This window comes from Hylobates moloch, unplaced genomic scaffold (genome assembly GCF_009828535.3).
Source record: "Hylobates moloch isolate HMO894 unplaced genomic scaffold, HMol_V3 SCAFFOLD_8, whole genome shotgun sequence".
NCBI lineage: Eukaryota > Metazoa > Chordata > Mammalia > Primates > Hylobatidae > Hylobates > Hylobates moloch.
The window spans coordinates 112,291,795-112,311,635 of record NW_026652283.1 but is presented as its reverse complement, the minus strand read 5'-3'; the positions used below and the strand labels follow the sequence as shown (position 1 = coordinate 112,311,635).

Sequence of the window (19,841 nt, the reverse complement as noted above, 5' to 3'; positions counted from 1 at the left end):
CGGGGCACGCAGATGACGGCGGCGCGGGTGGTGGAGCACTGGTCGGCCCGGCTGCCTGACTGGCCGGCTTGGGCGTCTGGGCCGTGAAGGTGGGACCGCTTGTTCTGGGCGGCAAGTTTCCCTCTCCACCGCCCGCCGTTCGTAGCATGTCCCCCAGAACCCGGGGAGCGCAGGCAGGACTGGCTTAGAGAAGACGCGGTCCCCAGCTCTTGGGCCACGGACGTCCCACCCCGCTCCTCTGTCGCTGGAGAACCGCCGGGCCGAGCCACTGGGAGAAGCAGGCCAGAGCCTTCTAGGGCCTTCGGCCCGTGGACCCGAGGAGGATGAGCTGGCTCTTTCCCCTGACCAAGAGCGCCTCCTCCTCCGCGGCTGGGTCCCCCGGTGGCCTCACCAGCCTCCAGCAGCAGAAGCAGCGCCTGATCGAGTCCCTCCGGAACTCACACTCCAGGTGACTGGTCGCTGCCTCTCCGCCGGAGGAAAAAGTAGGGTGGGAGGGCGGGCTTGTCCTAACCACCTTCGCAGCGCCTCAGTCTGCTCCCCACCAGCTCCTCCTTGGTTTACCTCCCTTGGTTCTGGGTCACACGCTTGCTCTGCCACTCCTGCTCCCTTTTACTGTTTTTCTCCGGACCCTCCCTGCCTCCTGCCGCACCACTGCTCAGCGCTTCTAACTCGGATTTCCTCATGCCTCCTGACACATCGCTGCTGACTGTAATCTCTCAATCTCTCTCATAGTCTATTTCCAGTATCCCTTGCTGCCCAGGCTTCCCCACTGATCTTTCCCTTTGCCCACCTGATTGTCGCGTCGGCAGAATTGTTAAAATACAATTGTGAAGAGTAATCTCCAGGTTACACAAAGAATGGAAAATAGAACTGTTGCAACATCAAAGGAAAGGGCAGCCAGAGTTTTCATCAGTGAATGCTTCTCGTCTGAGAGTCACTTATCACGTAGTCTTCTTGAGTCTGTTAAGATTTACCCTGTTCAAGCAGCCTCTCCCTATCTCACAGCTACCAGTGCCTGTACATTTCTCACTTCTTTCATAGTCTTGTCCCCACGCTCAATAATTACCTTATGTTCATCTTGATTGTTCTCTTGTCTTCCTATGAGTTTTTCATTTTATCGTGGTCAGTTTAGAAATATTTTTACAATTCATATTCAACTTTTACTGTGAATTGGTTTGCTGCAGCCTTTTACATTGCAAATGTCTATGGCCTCTAATGGTTTTCAAAAATTAGAACTGCTTCTTTATATTATACGCATTTTGCAAGTATATTTACGTAACAGTTTCACAGTATTTTAAATAAAGATGACAACATTGTTAAGTCCCTAACCCCCCCTTTTTTTTTTCGCTGGGGGGACGGACTCTCCTTCTATTGCCCAGGCTGGAGCGCAGTGGCGCGATCTCGGCTCACTGCAACGTGCGTCTCCCGGGTTCAGGCAATCATCCTGCCTCAGCTCCCCCCACCCCCTCCGAGTAGCTGGGATTACAGGTGCGCGCCACCATGCGCGGCTAATTTTTTGTATTTTTAGTAGAGACGGGGTTTCACCACATTGGTCAGGCTGGTATCCAACTCCTGACCTCAGATTTTCCACCCGCTTCGGCCTCCCAAAGTGCTGAGATTACAGGAATGAGCCACCTCGCCGGGCCCCTAACTCTTTTAAAAATATTATTTTCATACAGTTAAAAAATATATATCGAGATAATATCGAATAATTTTATTTAAAATGGAAAAATTTTAGATAGTCTTGTTAATAGAAAAATGCACTGCAAAATCAGTTTGGCTAAAATAAGGCCTGATGCTCTCTGAACTTTAGGTGTTTCTTGGTTCCTTGTCTCAGTTGTTCTGTTCATAACTTTCAAAAGGTGAAATTTTATGCTGTTTAACAGAAAAGAATGGCAGGCTATTATTGGTGGCTTTCATTTTGGAAAATTAAGTTCACGAAGTTCTTACAAGTCAGTCTTACTCCAAATCATGTTCTGTACTGACGTTTAAAAGCTGCTCTCACAAGGTATGCTTATAAAATAAGGTGACTCATTTTTAACATGTTTGTTCCCTTAGAAGTTGTTACCTTGGTAGACTGTTTATATACTGAACCAGTCCTGCTATTGCAGAAACACTTTTTTAGAACCACACTTTTGGAATTAATTGTTTTTAAACCTTAGTATGTAGTATTATGTTAAATATTTTCAGTGCTGACTAATTTTTTTCTTTGAGGTTGGAGTTTAATTTTTTAAATACTCCAAAGTCTCTTGCTGCTAAGGCTGGTAAGTAAGGGAAGTAATTGATCTGAAATTTATAATTTTGGCCTCCCAAATAAAGTAAGATTTTATAGCAGGAATTGTTAATGTAAAGAGTTCTGGAATTGGCTTAAGAGGATCAGTAAATACCCTGAATTGGATACTGAAAGGATTCATTTTATGTATTATTTTTTGAACCAGAAATTATGAACATATGACTGGACATGGTTACATTAGATAATGTAATATATTTTGTAGTATTATGAACAAATAATGAAGTATCTTATTGTTTTAAGTTCTTTTATAAAAACACTTGAAGTTTTATTGAGATGTTTCGCATTTACAAATTATACATGAATAATTCTGGTGACATTTAAGTAGGTCATATGCTTCCAGTTTTCAAAGAATGGCACAATCCTGGAAAATGCCATTCAATTATTCTTGTTAGTCCACCCTTTTAAATAATGACGTATATTTTTAAGCTAGGAGGTAAAAAATAATCTATCTGTATGGTATCTGATGTAAAGATAGAAAAGGTGTGATATATTTTCTCATCAGTCATAAGGGGCACAGCTGACCCTCCTATAACAAAAGACAGGTTAACAAGAGAAAAGCATAACAGATTTATTTAATCAAAGTTTTACACAGCATGGGAGCCTTCAGAAATGAAGCCCCGAAGACCCAAGGAAAACTGTCTGTATTTATGATTAGGTTCAGTGAAGAATGGACAGCCATGTGGAAATGTGATTGGACAAAAAGAGTATGGTAATGGTAATAGACAGAGGTGGGGGAAACCCACCAAGTCCTGTTGGTTCAGATTATTCTTGGCTTCTCTGTAAAACCTCCTCCTCCTCTAGTGGACAGGCCCGGACTCCTATGGAGTGAGGGTCTTCAGGACGGAAGGGAAAGTGACCTTTCTAGATTTTTTGTAGGGAAGAAGGTTCTAGTTTGTAATATACCGCCCAGGTGAGGAGGAATTCTGGTTTCTATGACTTCCTCAAGGGAGAAAGAGGGCCAGGAGGTGGTCAGAGAGAGCTTTACTTCTGAGGCCCTCCACACTCCTTTAATTCAAAGTAATCAGCCTGCCAAAGTGCGATATTTTGGGGTATTGTTTTCTGAGCCCCAATACTGGCAATATGTTGCCTGATTACCTAAATTAGTGATACAACTTACACTTAAAAGATTTTTGTGCAAACAGACACTGATTGGTTATTCTAAAGGTGTGGAGTGTAAAAGTTGAAAGCGTTTACAGTGGTTTTTTTTTTTTATGAACAGTACAAAAACTTGTTACATGAGGAATATCCGTATCTTGTTACATGCTGCCCATCTCCCTCATGTTTCTTTTTATGTCTGTTCTCCAAATGTAAGCTCAATAGGTGAATATCTTTTTTTGGCGGCGAAAGTATCTTCTGCTCTACTGAGTAACCTTTCTCTACCCCATTCTCTCATGTCCTTTCCAACTCTTACCATTTTTAACCCCTTATAATTCTGAAAATGCCGCTTCAGTCTCTTTTTGTCCCTTTCTCTAATGACTGTGAAGTTTTTAGTTGCCTTAAATTCTTGTCTCCTCAGCTACCTCAGTCTTCTACAAAAAAAAATAGGTGAATTTTATGTAAATTTTTTCATCTGAGTCTCACCATAACCAATATGCAGGGCAAATGAGGTAACTGTCGTAGATGACACACAAAAAAGTGTTTAACCAAAGTGTTTAAGTCAGCTGTGAAAATGGAAACTAGAAATTATGCATACTGGGCTCCAGTAATATGTTCTCTCTTGTAAGTAATACTTAGCACAGTATTCAATGTATCACCAAAATTCCTGAGTTTATGGACAGGAGTAGAACTAATTCTGTTTCTTATACTTTCTGAGGAAGCTGACTTTATCGACACTGTTGGTTTTTCTCTCTGCAAGGCGCATACTTTGTGGAGGCTGGGATCTTGCAACCCAGCGTCCGCTAGAGGTGAATAAGGATTGTTTATGCCAGTGATGATGGTCTCATCACCCTTCCCCGCAAGTTACTGTGGAAGGAGGACTCTTGGTCAGTGGGAGTTGGAGAGGAAGTCTGCTGGGGAGCTGCTCAAAATGTTTTCTTAGCAATAGTAAGAAATGACTGGGAGGAAGAAATGTCTCATGTTTTGGATATTGTTACAGGAGACAACCCTGATCCTCCAATTCCTATCTGTAAAATCAGGAATTGTGATTCCTGTCATGCAGGATTTTTGATAACTAAATAATATATGTAAGACATTTGGAAGAGTAGCACATAGTAAGCATAGGACAAATTACATTCCTTCTTTCTACTGCATAGAATCAGTGTGCTTGAAATCTTTGCCTCTTAGCCTATAAGCTTCTAGCCCAGTTACTGTTTATGGATCTCTCATAAGCCTACCTACAACTCACCTGTCTCTGGCAGAACTACTTCTGACTTTCCATTTAGAAAGCAAGTCCATTCCAGAGAGTTAGTTCCTTCATAAAATTAGGCATGATGCAGGTAAATAACCTAAAATATTATCTTGCACACAGGAGATGTAAACAACAATTGTTATTGTATTTTGTTCTTGTCCGTATCTTTAAAATAGTAATGCCATTCTCCATAGTCTTTAAAATTTGTTTTAATATTTTCTTTTGCTGGCAGTCTCCGGATTCCATTGTTCTTTCTGATTGCTTAAATGTTTAGCCTTAAAACTTCTTGTAGAGTCAGCTCTTGTATCGTTCTCTCCCACAGCTGCTAAGCTTAACCTCTTGATCATAGTTGTTAAGACTTTGTCCCCCGACCTCATGGGATTCGGAGTAAGCTTAAATTCCACGCTCTTGTTTTTATAGAATTGATTCTCAGCTCATAAGGACTCGCACACAAACTTGGTAACACAAGAGATAGATATTGTAATGAGAGGATATGTATGTGTGTGTTTCAACCCGTCTGCTGTTATATATTTTTCTGAAAGGGATTTATTATCAACAGTCAAAGTTTGCAATTTTTATATTAAAATTTCCAAGTTTCCTTTTTATTTATTTATTTATTTTTTGAGACAGGATCTCACTCTGTCACCCAGGCTAGAGTGCACTGGCACAATCACAGCTTAACGCAGCAATCCTCCCACCTCAGCTTCCCAAGTAGCTGGAACTACAGGCACATGCCATCATGCCCGGCTCAAAAGTTTAATTGTTTGTTGTTGTTGTTGTTGTTTGGTAGTGATGGGGTTTTGCCATGTTGCCCAGGTTTGTCTATCAAACTCCTGGGCCCTAGCGCTCTGCCTGACATGGCCTCCCAAAGTGCTAGGATGACAGGCATGAGCTGCCACACCCATCCCAATGTTTCTTTATGTAATAGACTTTATTTTTAGTGTAGTTTTATGTTCACAGCAAAATTAAAAGGCGGAAGATTTCCCCTATGTCCCCTGTCATCTCTAACTCTTCTTTTAAAATGGAAAATCTGGAAAGATTGGTTTCCACATAGCAACATTTGCTTCAAGCTGAAGAGTAGCTGTCTCCTTTGCTGTGCTGCCCACTACCCATTTCACTAGTTTGCAGTTCACTCCCTAGTTTGCAATTCACTCCCTGTTAGACTACAAGCAGCTGCCTTCATTCATGTTTGTCACCTCGCTCTCGCTCGTGTAGTTATTTGATAATAAAACTTATTTATGGAAGGAAATAACATTAACTTCTTGCAATAAAAAATTCTACAAGCATCTGTTATGCCTTAGCCCATTGAAGCTACAGAAATCTACAAAATATCAACTTTTGACTATAAATGCACTTTGAGCTCTATATAGTAAACTTTAAAATTATGCGTATCCTGTAATTAAGTGAAAACTTTAATTTGACACATTAAATTGTGTATTTGTAAGCAGTGATTAAGACGTATAATTGCAGAGCATATGACACAATAAAGCATGGTACCATTTAAGAAATATACAGCTCAAGTGCTATCTTCAGTTAATTTTCTCATTAGAAATATTAGTCCGTTACTGCTTTAAAAAAAAAGTTAAGATAGGGCAGTCATTTCTCCATTGCTAGTTATATCAGCCACATCTGCCCCTCCCCCAACCTGAATTCCTTCCAAACCGTTTCTGCTGTTTGCTCACCTAAGCGGAAAACCTGTGCCCTCTTCCATTTCCATTCAGTCTTCCATGTCTACTACCACGAGGTTCTAACAGTTCTCTCTGCCTCCAGCCTTGTTCCCTCTATCTTTTCTTCCACATTGCTGCCAGAGTAATCTTTCCAAAATTCGAATTTGACCATGTCACTCCTTTCAGTAGTTCCTTAACTCTTGTCAAAAAAAGGCCAGCCACCTTTACTTGATTCCTGGTTGTCACAGAAGATGGTGATGTGACTGGTGGAAAAATATCAACAAACAGAAAGTAACGTTTCATATATGGCCAAGGGTATGGAGACTTTTGGAGAACTTGTGTTATTTTGTATCTGAAGCTTTTCTGATAGTGCTTCTCCATTTAAAAACCTACACTTTATTTCCCTGATTCACTTTTCTGAGTGTTAACCCTTTTAAATGTAACCCAGATACTATTTTTTCCAGAAGACCCCACTGCCACTAAGTTAGATGCTTTCCTCTGTGTTTTCATAGCTCTTTGTACGTCTCAGTCATTATCATGTGTTCTATTAAAAAAATATGAAATAAGTGCTCCATGTTACACAGATTTCGAAAACAATTTACTTTGGGATTTCTCAAAATCTTTAATGTGCTAAAGTGGATCAGCATTCTCCAAGAGACGGCTATGGTATGAAGGATTTTCCAAACAACACTGAACCGTTTTTGGAGCTGTTTTAAATTTCCAGTTTCTTTTTCATTCCTAAGCTGTGTATGTATGCGTGTGTGTGTGTGCAAGTGCTATTTTCTTTTGTTGTTCTGAGGATATTACATAAATTTATAATCATCTTGTCTTTGCTCTTGAGTTTTTATGTTTTAGTTTCTTGAATTTGGTGCACAGTTTGCGTGATTTTGTTTTATTCAAACCTTTATGATGTTCTTGTTTCTGTATTTGAGGTTCCCTGTTGACTTGTTTCTGAATACTTACTCTGTTTACCATAGTCTGCTTCTGGTGATGAAGAATAAGAATGACGAGTCCTTAGGTAGGGCAAGCTGATAGTTATCTTCTGGAAGAGGAGGCTTCCTGGGGAGTCAGTAGCTGTCATGGGGTTAGTAACTTCCTGAGGAGTCTCGGCTAGCTTAGAGGCTGTCTCTGTGTTAATCCGAATGCAAATATTACTGCTGTTTACCAGTAACAAGCTGGGAACAAGCTAGGAAAAGAAGCTAATTCCCTAGCCTACCTGCTGCTCCACGAATGTCACCCTGTTGATTAATTACTCTGAGAAATGCTCCTGACCTGCCCTCTTCCCCCAAACTCTTGGTTTGCATTGACTTGGTTCAAGGGCTTAAAGGACCTTCAAACTGCTCCAAACTTTGTATTGGTCTTATGTTTTGGATTATGATTGTTTTCCTTGTTTACTTTCTTTTTCTTTTCTTTTTTTTTTTTTTAAACGTTCACTCGTTTCCTTACATTTAATCCTTTCTGTTTGTCAGTTTCCTCAAAATTTATCTGTATATGGTAGTTTTTGCTTTTCAGCACTGTTACGGATTTGCTTTTTAAAGATCTGTTTTGTACTTCTATCAAAACATCACAAGTACCCCATAAGTATGTATAACTATTATGTATCCATAATAATTAAAAATAAAAAATCTGTTTTGATTTTTTTATCGAAATCATGGAGATTTAGATAGGATGTTTGTCTGTCTGTTCTCCATCTATTCTAAGCACCTGAATCTTTTATTTGCAAGATTCACCTGTAAACATTACTTCAGTTACCCAACACTAAGGGAAATGCAAGACATCGTTATCTTGTTAGTAACTTGAGTTTCTCATCAGACTGCTCATTCAGAGCACAAACCACCCCATATTCATCTCTGTATTTCCATTTCCTTGCAGGATGCTGGATATATGGTTGGTGTTCAGTTAAACTGTGTCTTATGAAATCAAACTAAATGTAAGCATAAATACAAAATATAAACTAAGTAGGCCGGGTGCAGTGGCTCACTGAGCACCTGTAATCCCAGCACTTTGGGAGGCTGAGGCAGGTGGATCGCCTGAGGTCAGGAGTTCGAGACCAGCCTGGCCAACAGGGTGAAACCCTGTCTCTACTAAAAATATAAATATTAGCCGGGCATGGTGGCAGGCACCTGTAATCCCAGCTACTAGGGAGGCTGAGGCAGGAGAATCGCATGAACCCGGGAGGCAGAGGCTGCAGTGAGCTGAGATCGCGACGTTGCACTCCAGCCTTGGCAAGAAGAGTGAGACTTCATGTTAAATGTGTGTGTGTGTGTGTGTGTGTGTGTGTGTGTGTGTATAAACTAAGTGATAAGTTATTGTTCTGTAAAAGGAAGCTTCACCATAACTAATGCCTCTGTTGCATTTTTAAATCTTTTAAAATTGGTACATGATAGCTGTACAAACACTAGGTCTTATTTCTTTTATCAACTATATATTTAAACTCACTAATTAATTTCATTTCCCCTTCTGTTTACCCTTCGCAGTGTCTGGAACCATCACGCTACTTTCTTTCTTTGTGGATCTACTTTTTTAGCTTTCACGTATTCAATGTTTGTCTTTTTGTGTTTGGTTTATGTCACTTAACGTAATGACTCCCAGTTCCAGTCATGTTGCTGCAAATGACAGGATTTCATCCTTTTTTATGGTGGGATAATATTCTGTTGTATATTATGCCACATTTTCTTTATCCATTCATTTGTTGATGTGTACTTAAGTTTATTACATATTTTGGCTGTTGTGAATAGTGCTGCGATAAACGTGGGAGTGCAGCTATCTCTTTGATTTTTTTTGTCTTTATTTTGGCAATATACCCAGTAGCTGAATTGCTGAATCATATAGTAGTTTCATTTTTTTTTTCCAAGGTTCTAAAAGTGCAGAGATATTGTTAGTCTTTTGAGGAAGCTCCATACTGTTCTCCATAGCAGACTCCAAATTAGTTGTACTAAGTTGCATTCCTACCAGCAGTGTGTCAGGGTTCCCCTGTCTCCAAATCCTTACCAGCATTCGTTATTGCCTGGCTTTTTGATAAAAGCCATTTTAACTGGGGTAAAATGAATTTTTTTTTTTTTTTAGAGACAGGGTCTCACTGTGTTGCCCAGACTAATCTGGAACTCCTGGGCTCAAGCAGTCCCACTTCAGTCTTGCACGTAACTGGGTTTACAGGCACACACCACCACACCCTGTATGCTGCTTTTGAGAAATGTTTGTTGAGATCTTTTGCCCATTTTTAAATCACGTTATTTGTTTTTCTGCTTTTGAGTTGTTTGAACTCCTCATGTATTCTGGTAATTAATCGCTTGTCAGATGGATAGTTTACAAATGTTTTCTCCCATTTTTTGGGTTGTCTCTTCACTTTGTTGGTTGTTTCTTTGCTATGTAGGTTTGTTTTATTTATTGTTTTATTTATTTATTTATTTGAAACGGACTTTGGCTTTTGTTGCCCAGGCTGTAGTGCAATGGCACTATCTCAGCTCACCACAACCTCCGCCTCCCGGGTTCAAGCAATTTTCCTGCCTCAGCCTTCTGAGTAGCTGGGATTACAGGCATGCACCACCATGCCTGGCTAATTTTGTATCTTTAGTAGAGTCAGGGTTTCTCCATGTTGGTCAGGCTGGTCTCAAATTCCTGACCTTGGCCTCGCTGTGTAGGTTTTTAGCTTGATGTAATCCCATTTATCTGTATGTGCTTTAGATGCCCGTGCTTTTGAGGTCTTACACAAAAATTATTTGCCTAGAACAATGTCCTGAAGTGTTTCCTCAATGTTTTCTTCTAGTAGTTTCATAGTTTCAGGTCTTAGATTTAAGTCATTAATCCATTCTTATTTGATTTTTGTGTATGGTAAGAGATAGGGTCTAGTTTCATTCTTCAGCATATAGTTACCCGGTTTTCCCAGCACCATTTATCGAAAACATCATCCTTTCTCCATTGCATGTTCTTGGTGCTTTTGTCGAGATGAGTTGGCTGTAAATTATATTTGGGTTCCTTGTTTTGTTCCATTGGTCTATGTGTTTGTTTTTAGTCCAGTAGCATGTGATTTTGTTACTATAACTTTGCAGTAAATTTTGAAGCTGGATGCCGGGCGCGGTGGCTCAAGCCTGTAATCCCAGCACTTTGGGAGGCCGAGGCGGGTGGATCACGAGGTCAGGAGATCGAGACCATCCTGGCTAACACGGTGAAACCCCGTCTCTACTAAAAAAAAAATACAAAAAATTAGCCGGACGTGTTGGCGGGCGCCTGTAGTCCCAGCTACTCGGGAGGCTGAGGCAGGAGAATGGCGTGAACCCGGGAGGTGGAGCTTGCAGTGAGCTGAGATCGCGCCACTGCACTCCAGCCTGGGGGACAGAGCAAGACTCCGTCTCAAAAAAAAAAAAAAAAAAAAAAAAATTTTGAAGCTGGATAGTCTGGTGCCTCCATCCTTGTTCTTTTTGCTCAGAGTTGCTTCAGCTATTCAGGGTCTTGTGGGTCCATATAAATATTAGGATTTTGAACAATGAAAACACATGGATACAGGGAGGGGAACATCACACACTGGGGCCTATCAAGGGGTGGGGGGGTTAGGGGAGGGCTAGCATTAGGAGAAATACCTAATGTAGGCGATGGGTTGATGAGTGCAGCAAACCACCATGGCACATGTATACCTTTGTAACAAAACTGCACGTTCTGCACATGTACCCCAGAACCCAATGTATAATTTAAAAAAAAAATTATGATTGTTTCTATTTTTGTGAAGAATGTCATTGGTATTTTGATAGGGATTGCACCAAATCTGTACTTTGCTTTGGGTAGTATTGCCATTTTAACAGTATTTATTCCTCCAGCCACAAGCATGGAATATCTTTCCATTTTTTTTGTACATGTCCTCTTCAATTTCTTTCATCAATGTTCTATAGTTTTCCTTGTTTAGATCTTTCACTTCTTAGGTAAAATAGTTTGCTAGGTATTTTATATTCTTTGTAACTATTGTAACTAGGATTACTTTTTTCTTTAAATTGTTCGTTGTTAGCATATGTAAATGCCACTGATTTTTGTATATTAACTTTGTATCCTGCACCTTTACTGAATTGGTTTATCAGTTCTAACAGGTTTTTTGTTTGTCTGTTTTTTTGATGGAGTCTTTAGGTTTTTCCAGTCGTAACATTATGTCATCTGCTAACAAGGCTAATTTATCTTCTCTTTTCCATTTTAGATGCCCCCTTTGTTTCTATCTCTTGCCTAATTGCTCTGGCCAAGACTTCCACTATTATATTGGATAAAAGTTTGAAAGTGGGCATGCTTGTCTTATTCTAGATCTTAGAGGAAAGGCCTTCAGTTTTTCCACATTCACTATGATGTCAACTATGGTTTGTCATACATGGCCTTTATTATTTTGATGTATGTTCATTCTATACCCAGTTTGATGAGGGTTGTAGTCACAAAGGATTTTATCAAGTGCTTTTTCAGCATCTGTTGAAACAATCATGTTTTTTGTTCTTGGTTCTGTTAATGGATATATCACATTTATTGATTTGCGTATGTATTGCCCTGTCCTTGCATTCCTGGGGTAATCCCACCTGATAATGGTGAATGATCTTTTTAATGTTTTGTCGGATTTGGTTTGCTAGTATTCTGTTCAGGAGTTTTGTATGTATGTTGATCTGTAATATTGGCCTGTAGTTTTCTTTTTTCTTGTTTCTTTGGATAATGCTGATCTTGTAGAATGAGTTTGGAAGTAGTCCCTCTTCAATTTTTTTTGAAGCATGAGTAGAATTGTTATTAGTTCTTTAAGTGTTTGGTAGAATTCAACAGTGAAGCTATCAGGTCCTCAGCTTTTCTTTATGTGAGACTTTTTATTATAGCTTTAATCTCATTATTATTGGCTTATTGAAGTTTTCTATTTTGTCGTGGTTCGATCTTATCAGGTTGTTTATGTCCAGCAATTTATTCCTTTCTTTTAGGTTTTCCAGTTTTTTAGCATATCATTCATAGTAGTGCCTAATGATTCTTCATAGTTCTGTAGTCTCAGTTGTCACATCTCCTTTTTCATTCTGACTTCATTTATTTGGGTCTTCTCTCTTAGTTCATCTAGCTAAAGGCTTGATGATTTTGTTTATCTTTTCAAATAACCAACTTTTCATTTTCTTTATCTTTTGTATTTTTGGTCTCAACTTCATTGATTTCTGCTCTGATATTTATATTTTTTCTCCTTTTAGGTTTGGTTCTTCTCTAGTTCATGAAAGTGCATAGTTGGGTTGTTTATTTGAAGTCTTTTTACTTTTTTGATATAGTCATTTATTGCTATAAACTTTCTTCTTTGTACCACCTTTGCTTTATCCCATAGATTTTGGTGTGTTCTATTTCCATTTTCATCTGTTTGAAGACTTTTTAAAGTTTCCTTTTTAATTTCTTCATCAACCCATTGGCTGTTCAGCAGCATGTTTAATTTCCATGTGGCTGTGTAGTTTCTGAAGTTCCTGTTGTTATTGTTTTCTAGTTTTATTGCCTTGTGGTCAGAAAACATACTTGATATAATTTCTGATTTCTTTGAATTTGTTCAGACTTGTTTTATGGCCTAGGATATGTTCTTTTCTGGAGAATGTTCCATGTGCTGATGAAAATAACATATTGTGCAGCAATTGAGTGCAGTGTTCTCTAAATGTCAATTAGGCCTATTAGGTCCAACGTGAAGTTTAACTTTGGTGTTTCTTTATTGATTTTCTGTCTGGATGATCTTTGCGTTACTGATAGTGGAGTGAAAGTCCCCTATTGTTATTGTATTGCAATCTGTCTTTCTCTTTAGTTTCACTAATGTTTGCTTTATGTACTTTGGAGCTCTGGTTTTGGGTGCATAGATATTTGTAATTGTTATATCTCCTTGCTGAATCGACCCCTTTATCATTTTATATAGTCACCTTTGATTCTTTTTATAGTCTTTGATTTGTAGTCTCTTTTATTTGATATAAGTATAGCTACTTCTGCTCCTTTTGGTTTCCAGTTAGTTGCATGAAATATCTTTTTCTACTCCTTCACTTTCAGTCTACATGTGTGTGTGTATATGAAGTGGGTTTCTTGTAGGCAACATATTCTTGGGTCTTGTTGCTTTATCCATTCAGCCACTTCGGGCCTTTCAAGTGGAGAATTTAGTCCATTACATTAATTATTGATAAGTAAGGACTTCCATTTTGTTGCTTGTTTTCTGGTTGTTTTTAATCTCCCCTCTTCCTTTCTTACTGTCTTCCTTTGTAGTTAAGTGACTTTCTTTGGTAGTATGTTTTAATTTGTTGCTTTTCTATTTTTAGTGAATCTACTATAGGTTTTTGCCCTGTGGTTTTCATGAGGCTTACAAAAAAATATATATAATAAGTTATTTCAAAGAGACGATAACTTAGATCACAAAGAAAAGAATAGAAACAAAAATATTTATGCCTTAACTCCTTCTCCCCAACATTTTGACTTTTAAGTGTCTCAATTTACAGATTTTTATATTACCTATCTCTTAACAGGTTGTCGTAGCTATTGTTGTTTTTGATAATTTTTATTTTGGGCCTCATGCTGGAGTTATAAGTGGATTGCACACCATAATTTCAGTATTAGAGGATTCTGGGTTTCTTAATTTTACCAGTGGATTTCATGCCTCCAAATGTTTTCTCTTTGCACGTTAATGTTTTTTTCTTTCAGATTGATGAACTCCCTTTAGCATTTCTTTTTTTATTTTTTTATTTTTTTATAAGATGGGTCTTGGGGTGAATTCTCCATGCTTTTATTTGTGTGGGAAAGACTTTGACTGTCCATATTTGAAAGGTAACTTAGCTGGTTACAGTGTTTTTGGATGGCAAGTGTTTGTTTGTTTGTTTGTTTTTTCCTTTCAGCATTTGGAAAATGTTGTTCCACTCCCTTCTGGCCTATATGGTTTTCATTGAGAAGTGTGTTGCCAGACAAATTAGAGCTCCTTTTTATGTTATTTGTTTCTTTTCTCTTGCTGATTTTAGGATCATCTCTTTGTGCTTCACCATTGAGAGTTTGATGATTATATGCCTAGGAGTAGACTTATTTGTGTCGGATTTGTTCAGTGTATCTGACCTTCCAGTACCTGGATATTTATGTCTTTCTCAAGCTTTGGAAGTTTTTCTGTGACTGTTTCTTGGAATAAACTTTCTACCCCTTGCTCTAGCTCAACTTCCTTTTGAACACCAGTAATTCTTAGATGTGGTCTTCTGAGGCAATTTTCTGTATTTTCAGGTGGTCTTCATTTCTTTTCAGTATTTTTTCTTCTTTTTTTTACTGTGTATTTTCTAATAACCTGTCTTCAGGCTTACTGATTCTTTCTTCTGCCTGATCCATTCTGCCATGGAGAGCCTCTAATGTATTTCAGTTCAATAAACATATTTCTCAGTTCCAACATTTCTGTTTAATTTTTTATTATTACTTAAATATCTTTGTTAAATTTCTCTGATAAATTTCTGAATTTTTTGTTTTATCTTAGAGATCACTGAGTTTCCTTAAAACTACTATTTTAAATTCTTGTTCAGAGAGCTCACATATTATTATCTCATTAGGGTCAGTCATTTGTTCTTTGCTTTGTCTGCTTAGGGAAGTCAGGCTCCCTGTTTGCTCTTGTTTCCTGCAGATGTGCATCTATGTCTTTACTTTGAAGAATTAGTTATTTATTCTGGTCTTCTCTCTCTGGCTTGTTTTGGTTTTTTGAATATATTTGCTTAAAGACTCTTTACTGTAAGGTTGCTGCCTCCTTTTTGGTTCTCAGTGGCACTTTAAATCCAGGTTTGCCTTGGCTCTAGTAAATACCTGGAGCACTGCCCATCTCTAATGGGGGAGCTCCCGAAGGGGATATCCCAACAGTGTGGGAAGGCTGGCAAAGGGTTCCTGCCCAGGGTATCTGTGGAATGTATCTCCTACAACATGGAGCTGCTGAATAGGCACTCTGATTTGGTGTTTTCTTTGGCTGCAGACAGAGCAGTTTCTGGGGTTGAGGATTGTAGTTTTGCCTCTCCCCTTTGTCTCTGGCTGTCCTCAGGGATATTTCTCCCTTCAGTCCTCATGATGCTTCCTGTGAGTTGAGGCAGGGATGCGTCTCCTGCCAGGGAACCAAAAATGGTGGGGAAGCCAGTTGTCCACCTTGATCTTACTTTTTCCAGTGTAGAAACCGTGAGTTGAGGGGAAATTTTTTGCATGCTTGGTGCTGGGAAGATTGTGGGGAGAGGCATCACATATATGGAAGTCTGATTCTCTCACCATCTGCTCAGAGTTTTTTCACTTCTCTGTGGCCCTGAGAAGTGACTGATCCTCATGTTTGAGTTCTGGGATGTTGTTGGTATTAATCTTAGTGTTACGTATTTGTTGTTTTCTGTGACATTAAGTGAAGCCAGTTTGCTTCTCTTACACCATTTTGGAACTTGAAATCTCTATTGCATATTAAGGTCTGTTTGTTTCCATTTGGGGGACTTTCAAAGAAATGAGGATGCCACTTAATCTATATTCTTAATAAGAAAGTTATATATTATTACAACTTTAGCCACAACAAATTCAGAGCCACTGAGGTAAAACCATAGTAATTCTCTTCTCCCAGAGAAACTAGAAAATGAAATTATTAATTTACAGGTCATTTAAATTTTCTCTTGTGGTGTGATTAAAATATTACTTTAAAATGTGTGTGTGTGTGTGTGTGTGTGTGTATTTACGTTGAAAATAGTACCATTGTCAGTATAAAGATATGGCTGTAAGAATGTTTATCAAAACATGGTTTATAAGAGTAAAAACTGCAAACAGTCTAAATATCTAATAGTAGAAAATAGCTTAAATAATAGCATGACCGTATACTAGAACATTATGCAGCCATTAAAAATTATATTATAGGCTGGGCGTGATGACTCACGCCTGTAATCCTAGCACTTTGGGAGGCCGAGGCGGGCAGATCACGAGGTCAAGAGATCGAGACCATCCTGGCCAACATGGTGAAACCCCCTCTCTACTAAAAATACAAAAATTATCTGGGTGTAGTGGCACGCACCTGTAGTCCCAGCTACTCAGGAGACTGAGGCAGGAGAATCACTTGAACCTGGGAGGCAGAGGTTGCAGTGAGCCGAGATCTTGCCATTGCACTCCAGGCTGATGACCAAGTGAAACCCCGTCTCAAAAAAAAAAAAAAAAAAGATATAGTAAAATAACATTTACTGATTTGGAAAGATAATCACGATTGAGTGAGAAAAGAGTAACTTACAAAATTGATGTACAGTGTAATTATATTTTCATTTTAAATAAGGCTATGAATGTACAAAGAAGTTTAGAAGATTATACAGCAATATGTTAACAGTGGTTTTTTGCTGATAACTTTTTTTTACTGAGAATGAATGTTTTGGAATAAGTTTTTTAAAAGTATTAAAATAACAACATATTCAAAATCACATTTGTGATGAATATTCAGGGAATTATTCCTGTTTTAAACAATTACATATCTGTTGTTTTATCTAATGCGCTAATCAAAATGCATTTCTAGATTGCCATGATTAACTTGTTTTGGAATTTGTTGACGGTTCAGCTCTCATTAATATTATAAGTATCACCTTCTGTTATTTGTGATACCTAGTTTGTGAAGAAAACTCATAAAAAATTTTTAGGAACTGTCATCAATATAACGAGAAAATGAATTGGGCATTTCTGACCAATTATTTAGGTAAACATTATTTAAATCAAATTTATTTTAATATGTTTTCAATGAAAATTTTCTATAAAAATCCAAATGTCTGAAAAACTGAGGAGTTAAAACTTCATTGGAAGGCCAAGGCAGGCGGATCACTTGAGGTCAGCAGTTTGAGACCAGCCTAGCCAGCATGGCAAAACCCCTTGTCTACAAAATATATATATATGTATATGTATATGTATATGTATATGTATAAATAACTGGGTGTGGTGGCACGCACCTGTAGTCCCAGCTACTCATGAGGCTGAAGCAAGAGAATTGCTTGAACCCAGGAGGCAGTGATTATAGTGAGCCAAGATCGTGCCACCACACTCCAGCCTGGGTGACAGAGTGAGACTCCAAAACAAAAAACTTTAATGCTGTAAATCTAGAGAGGGACCAACTTGCATGTTTTGAATGCCTATTTAATAATAGCTAACATTTATTGAACACTTATTTGCCTGGTACTATGTTGGGGGATTTACATGCATTGTTTTGCGTAATCTAACAAATCTTTTAGGTAGATAGATTTTTTTTAACATCTCCCTTTCCCATTTGAGAGAAAAGGCTTAACTTACCCATGACAGTAAATAAATAGTAAAGACAGGAGTTGAACCCAGGAAGCCTGACTTGAGAGGCAGTGCTCTTAATCACTAAGATGCTCTAGTTGACTTTGAACTGGTGGATGCTTTTGTGACCAGTATTTATTTCCTTGAACAGTGACCTCTTCAGGTTCTAAAATAATGTAGAGAAATAAAAAAACTTAGCCCATTCTGTTGATTATGTGGTGTTCATACAAGGGAGGAGGTTTTTCAGTCCAAACCTAATTCCCAAAGAAAAACTTCCAGAAAAACGGTTCAAGTCCTAATATTGAGTATCCACTTGAGTCTCTTCTTCATTGTTTCTTCTAAGTGATAACTCCATTACTTAGGATATCAGAGAGGAAAGCTTATCTACATCTACAGTTTTTCTGTAACTCCATCCCACCGCTTTTGAATCTTTTAAGCTATCTTAAGATTCACATATCCTAGAGGCTGGGTTTTTATCAAAGGACCAAAAACAGAGGGAAATAAGAGGTTTTATAAAGCTGTTAGGTGAAGCATCCAAAAGAACAAAAAACAAATCGTTTTTCATAAGCTAGGACTTTGAAGGGTATTCATGCTTGAAGAAGTTTCATGTCCATTTCTATATTAAGCTTCCTCTGCAACCTCACCTCATTAATACTACTTGGCATTTTCCCCCTTGGAAATGTCATGAATATTGGTTAGAATTTCAAGTGAGCCCCCAAAAGACTTGCTCTGTGTATTATAGTTGTAATAATGTATGCCTGCAAATAACAATAAAACAAAATTATGAATGTAGAATGTTAAAGTATCAGGGACTTAGAAGCCAAGAATTATATTAGCTGCCAATACCAAAGACCCAAGAATGGTGGCTAAAACAAGATAAAAGTTTATTTTTCTCACACATAAAGGAAATTCAGAGTTTGACAATTTCATAGTCATCAAGGACCCAAGCTACTTCTTTCTTTTTTTTTTGAGACGTAGTCTCACTCTGTCGCCCAGGCTGGAGTGCAGTGGCGCAATCTCGGCTCACTGCAAGCTCTGCCTCCTGGGTTCACGCCATTCTCCTGCCTCAGTCTCCGAGTAGCTGGGACTACAGGCGCCCGCTACCACGCCCGGCTAATTTTTTGTAGTTGTAGTAGAGACGGGGTTTCACCGTGGTCTGGATCTCCTGACCTCGTGATCCGGCCGCCTCGGCCTCTCAAAGTGCTGGGATTACAAGCGTGAGCCACCGCACCCGGCCACTACTTCTTTCTTTCTGCCTAGCTTTCCTTAGTATATTGCTTCCATTCTCAGAGTCACTCATGGTACAAAATGGCTATTAGAAGTCTAGTTCCTAGATCCAAGGAGGAAGTAGAAGGAAGGCAGGAAGGGCAAAATAGGCTCATATCGGTTGTCTATTATTTTGTTCCCTTTAAGATATTTTCCTACAATTTCTTCCTACAACTTTCCTGTACATTTTACTGGCTGGGATTTAAGTCTGTAGCAACAACTACCTATAAGAACTAACTAGAAAATTGCTACCCAGAATAAAATCAGGCTTCTCTACTTAGAAAAAAGGGGATATTTGTTTTTGGAAAGCAGCCAGCATCCTCTGTCGTAAGATTGTAGGACACATCTCATCTAGACTTTTAAGTTCAAGCTGTTAAGACCCAGACTTCCCAGCTGCCGATATTGCTGGATAGTGGTAGTTAAAACCCAGATGGCTTGCTCACCTGTATTAACCAGAGAGTACACAATTGCTTCTGCCAATGGTAAATTGGATAGAGTGATAGTAAATCCGTGTAGCACTAATGAAGAGTTTTTTCTTGCCTCTTTACCTCATCATCCCCCTTCCCCTGGATAGTTCAGAATATTACTGTGTGCTTAGTTGATGAGCCTTTCTAACTATGATCATTTTCCTTCCCCTCAAGATACAAGTTATGCTGGCTATCCAGATTCTGTGATTAAAAATAAAGGTAGTTTTAGTAGATTCCAGCAGTTAACATTCGTTCTTAACAATAATGGTTTCATGACTTTGGGTAAATTTTTTTAAATTTTCTCCTTCAGTATAGCCGAAATACAGAAAGATGTGGAATACAGATTGCCATTCACCATAAACAACCTGACAATTAACATTAATATGTGAGTAGAATTGTATCCTACTTTTTCATGTAAAAGGACTTAACAGTTTTTTTATTGTTTTGCTTCTTAGTTATTAGACATAAGCTTTTAAGGTGAACTTATTTCAAGTAACTATATTATAAAATAGTGCACAATTCAGTGAGATAAAAATATTCAAAAGCTATCACTGTAAGTTATAGTGCTA

At 38.5% G+C, this 19,841-nt stretch overlaps 1 protein-coding gene across 3 annotated transcripts in view; it reads left to right on the top strand.

Moving 5' to 3' along the window:
* The first annotated feature begins 27 nt into the window (after window positions 1-27).
* The window catches only part of VPS37A (VPS37A subunit of ESCRT-I), a 50,500-nt gene continuing 30,686 nt past the window's right edge, over window positions 28-19,841 (top strand). The window contains exons 1-2 of one of the 3 annotated variants that reach the window (XM_032162403.2): window positions 28-448; window positions 19,583-19,657. In XM_032162403.2, coding sequence (XP_032018294.1) covers window positions 324-448; window positions 19,583-19,657 — 200 coding nt within the window. In that variant the 5' untranslated portion in view covers window positions 28-323. The remainder of the gene's footprint in view (window positions 449-19,582; window positions 19,658-19,841) is intronic. The other 2 variants (XM_032162405.2, XM_058443313.1) reach the window with 2 other exon arrangements.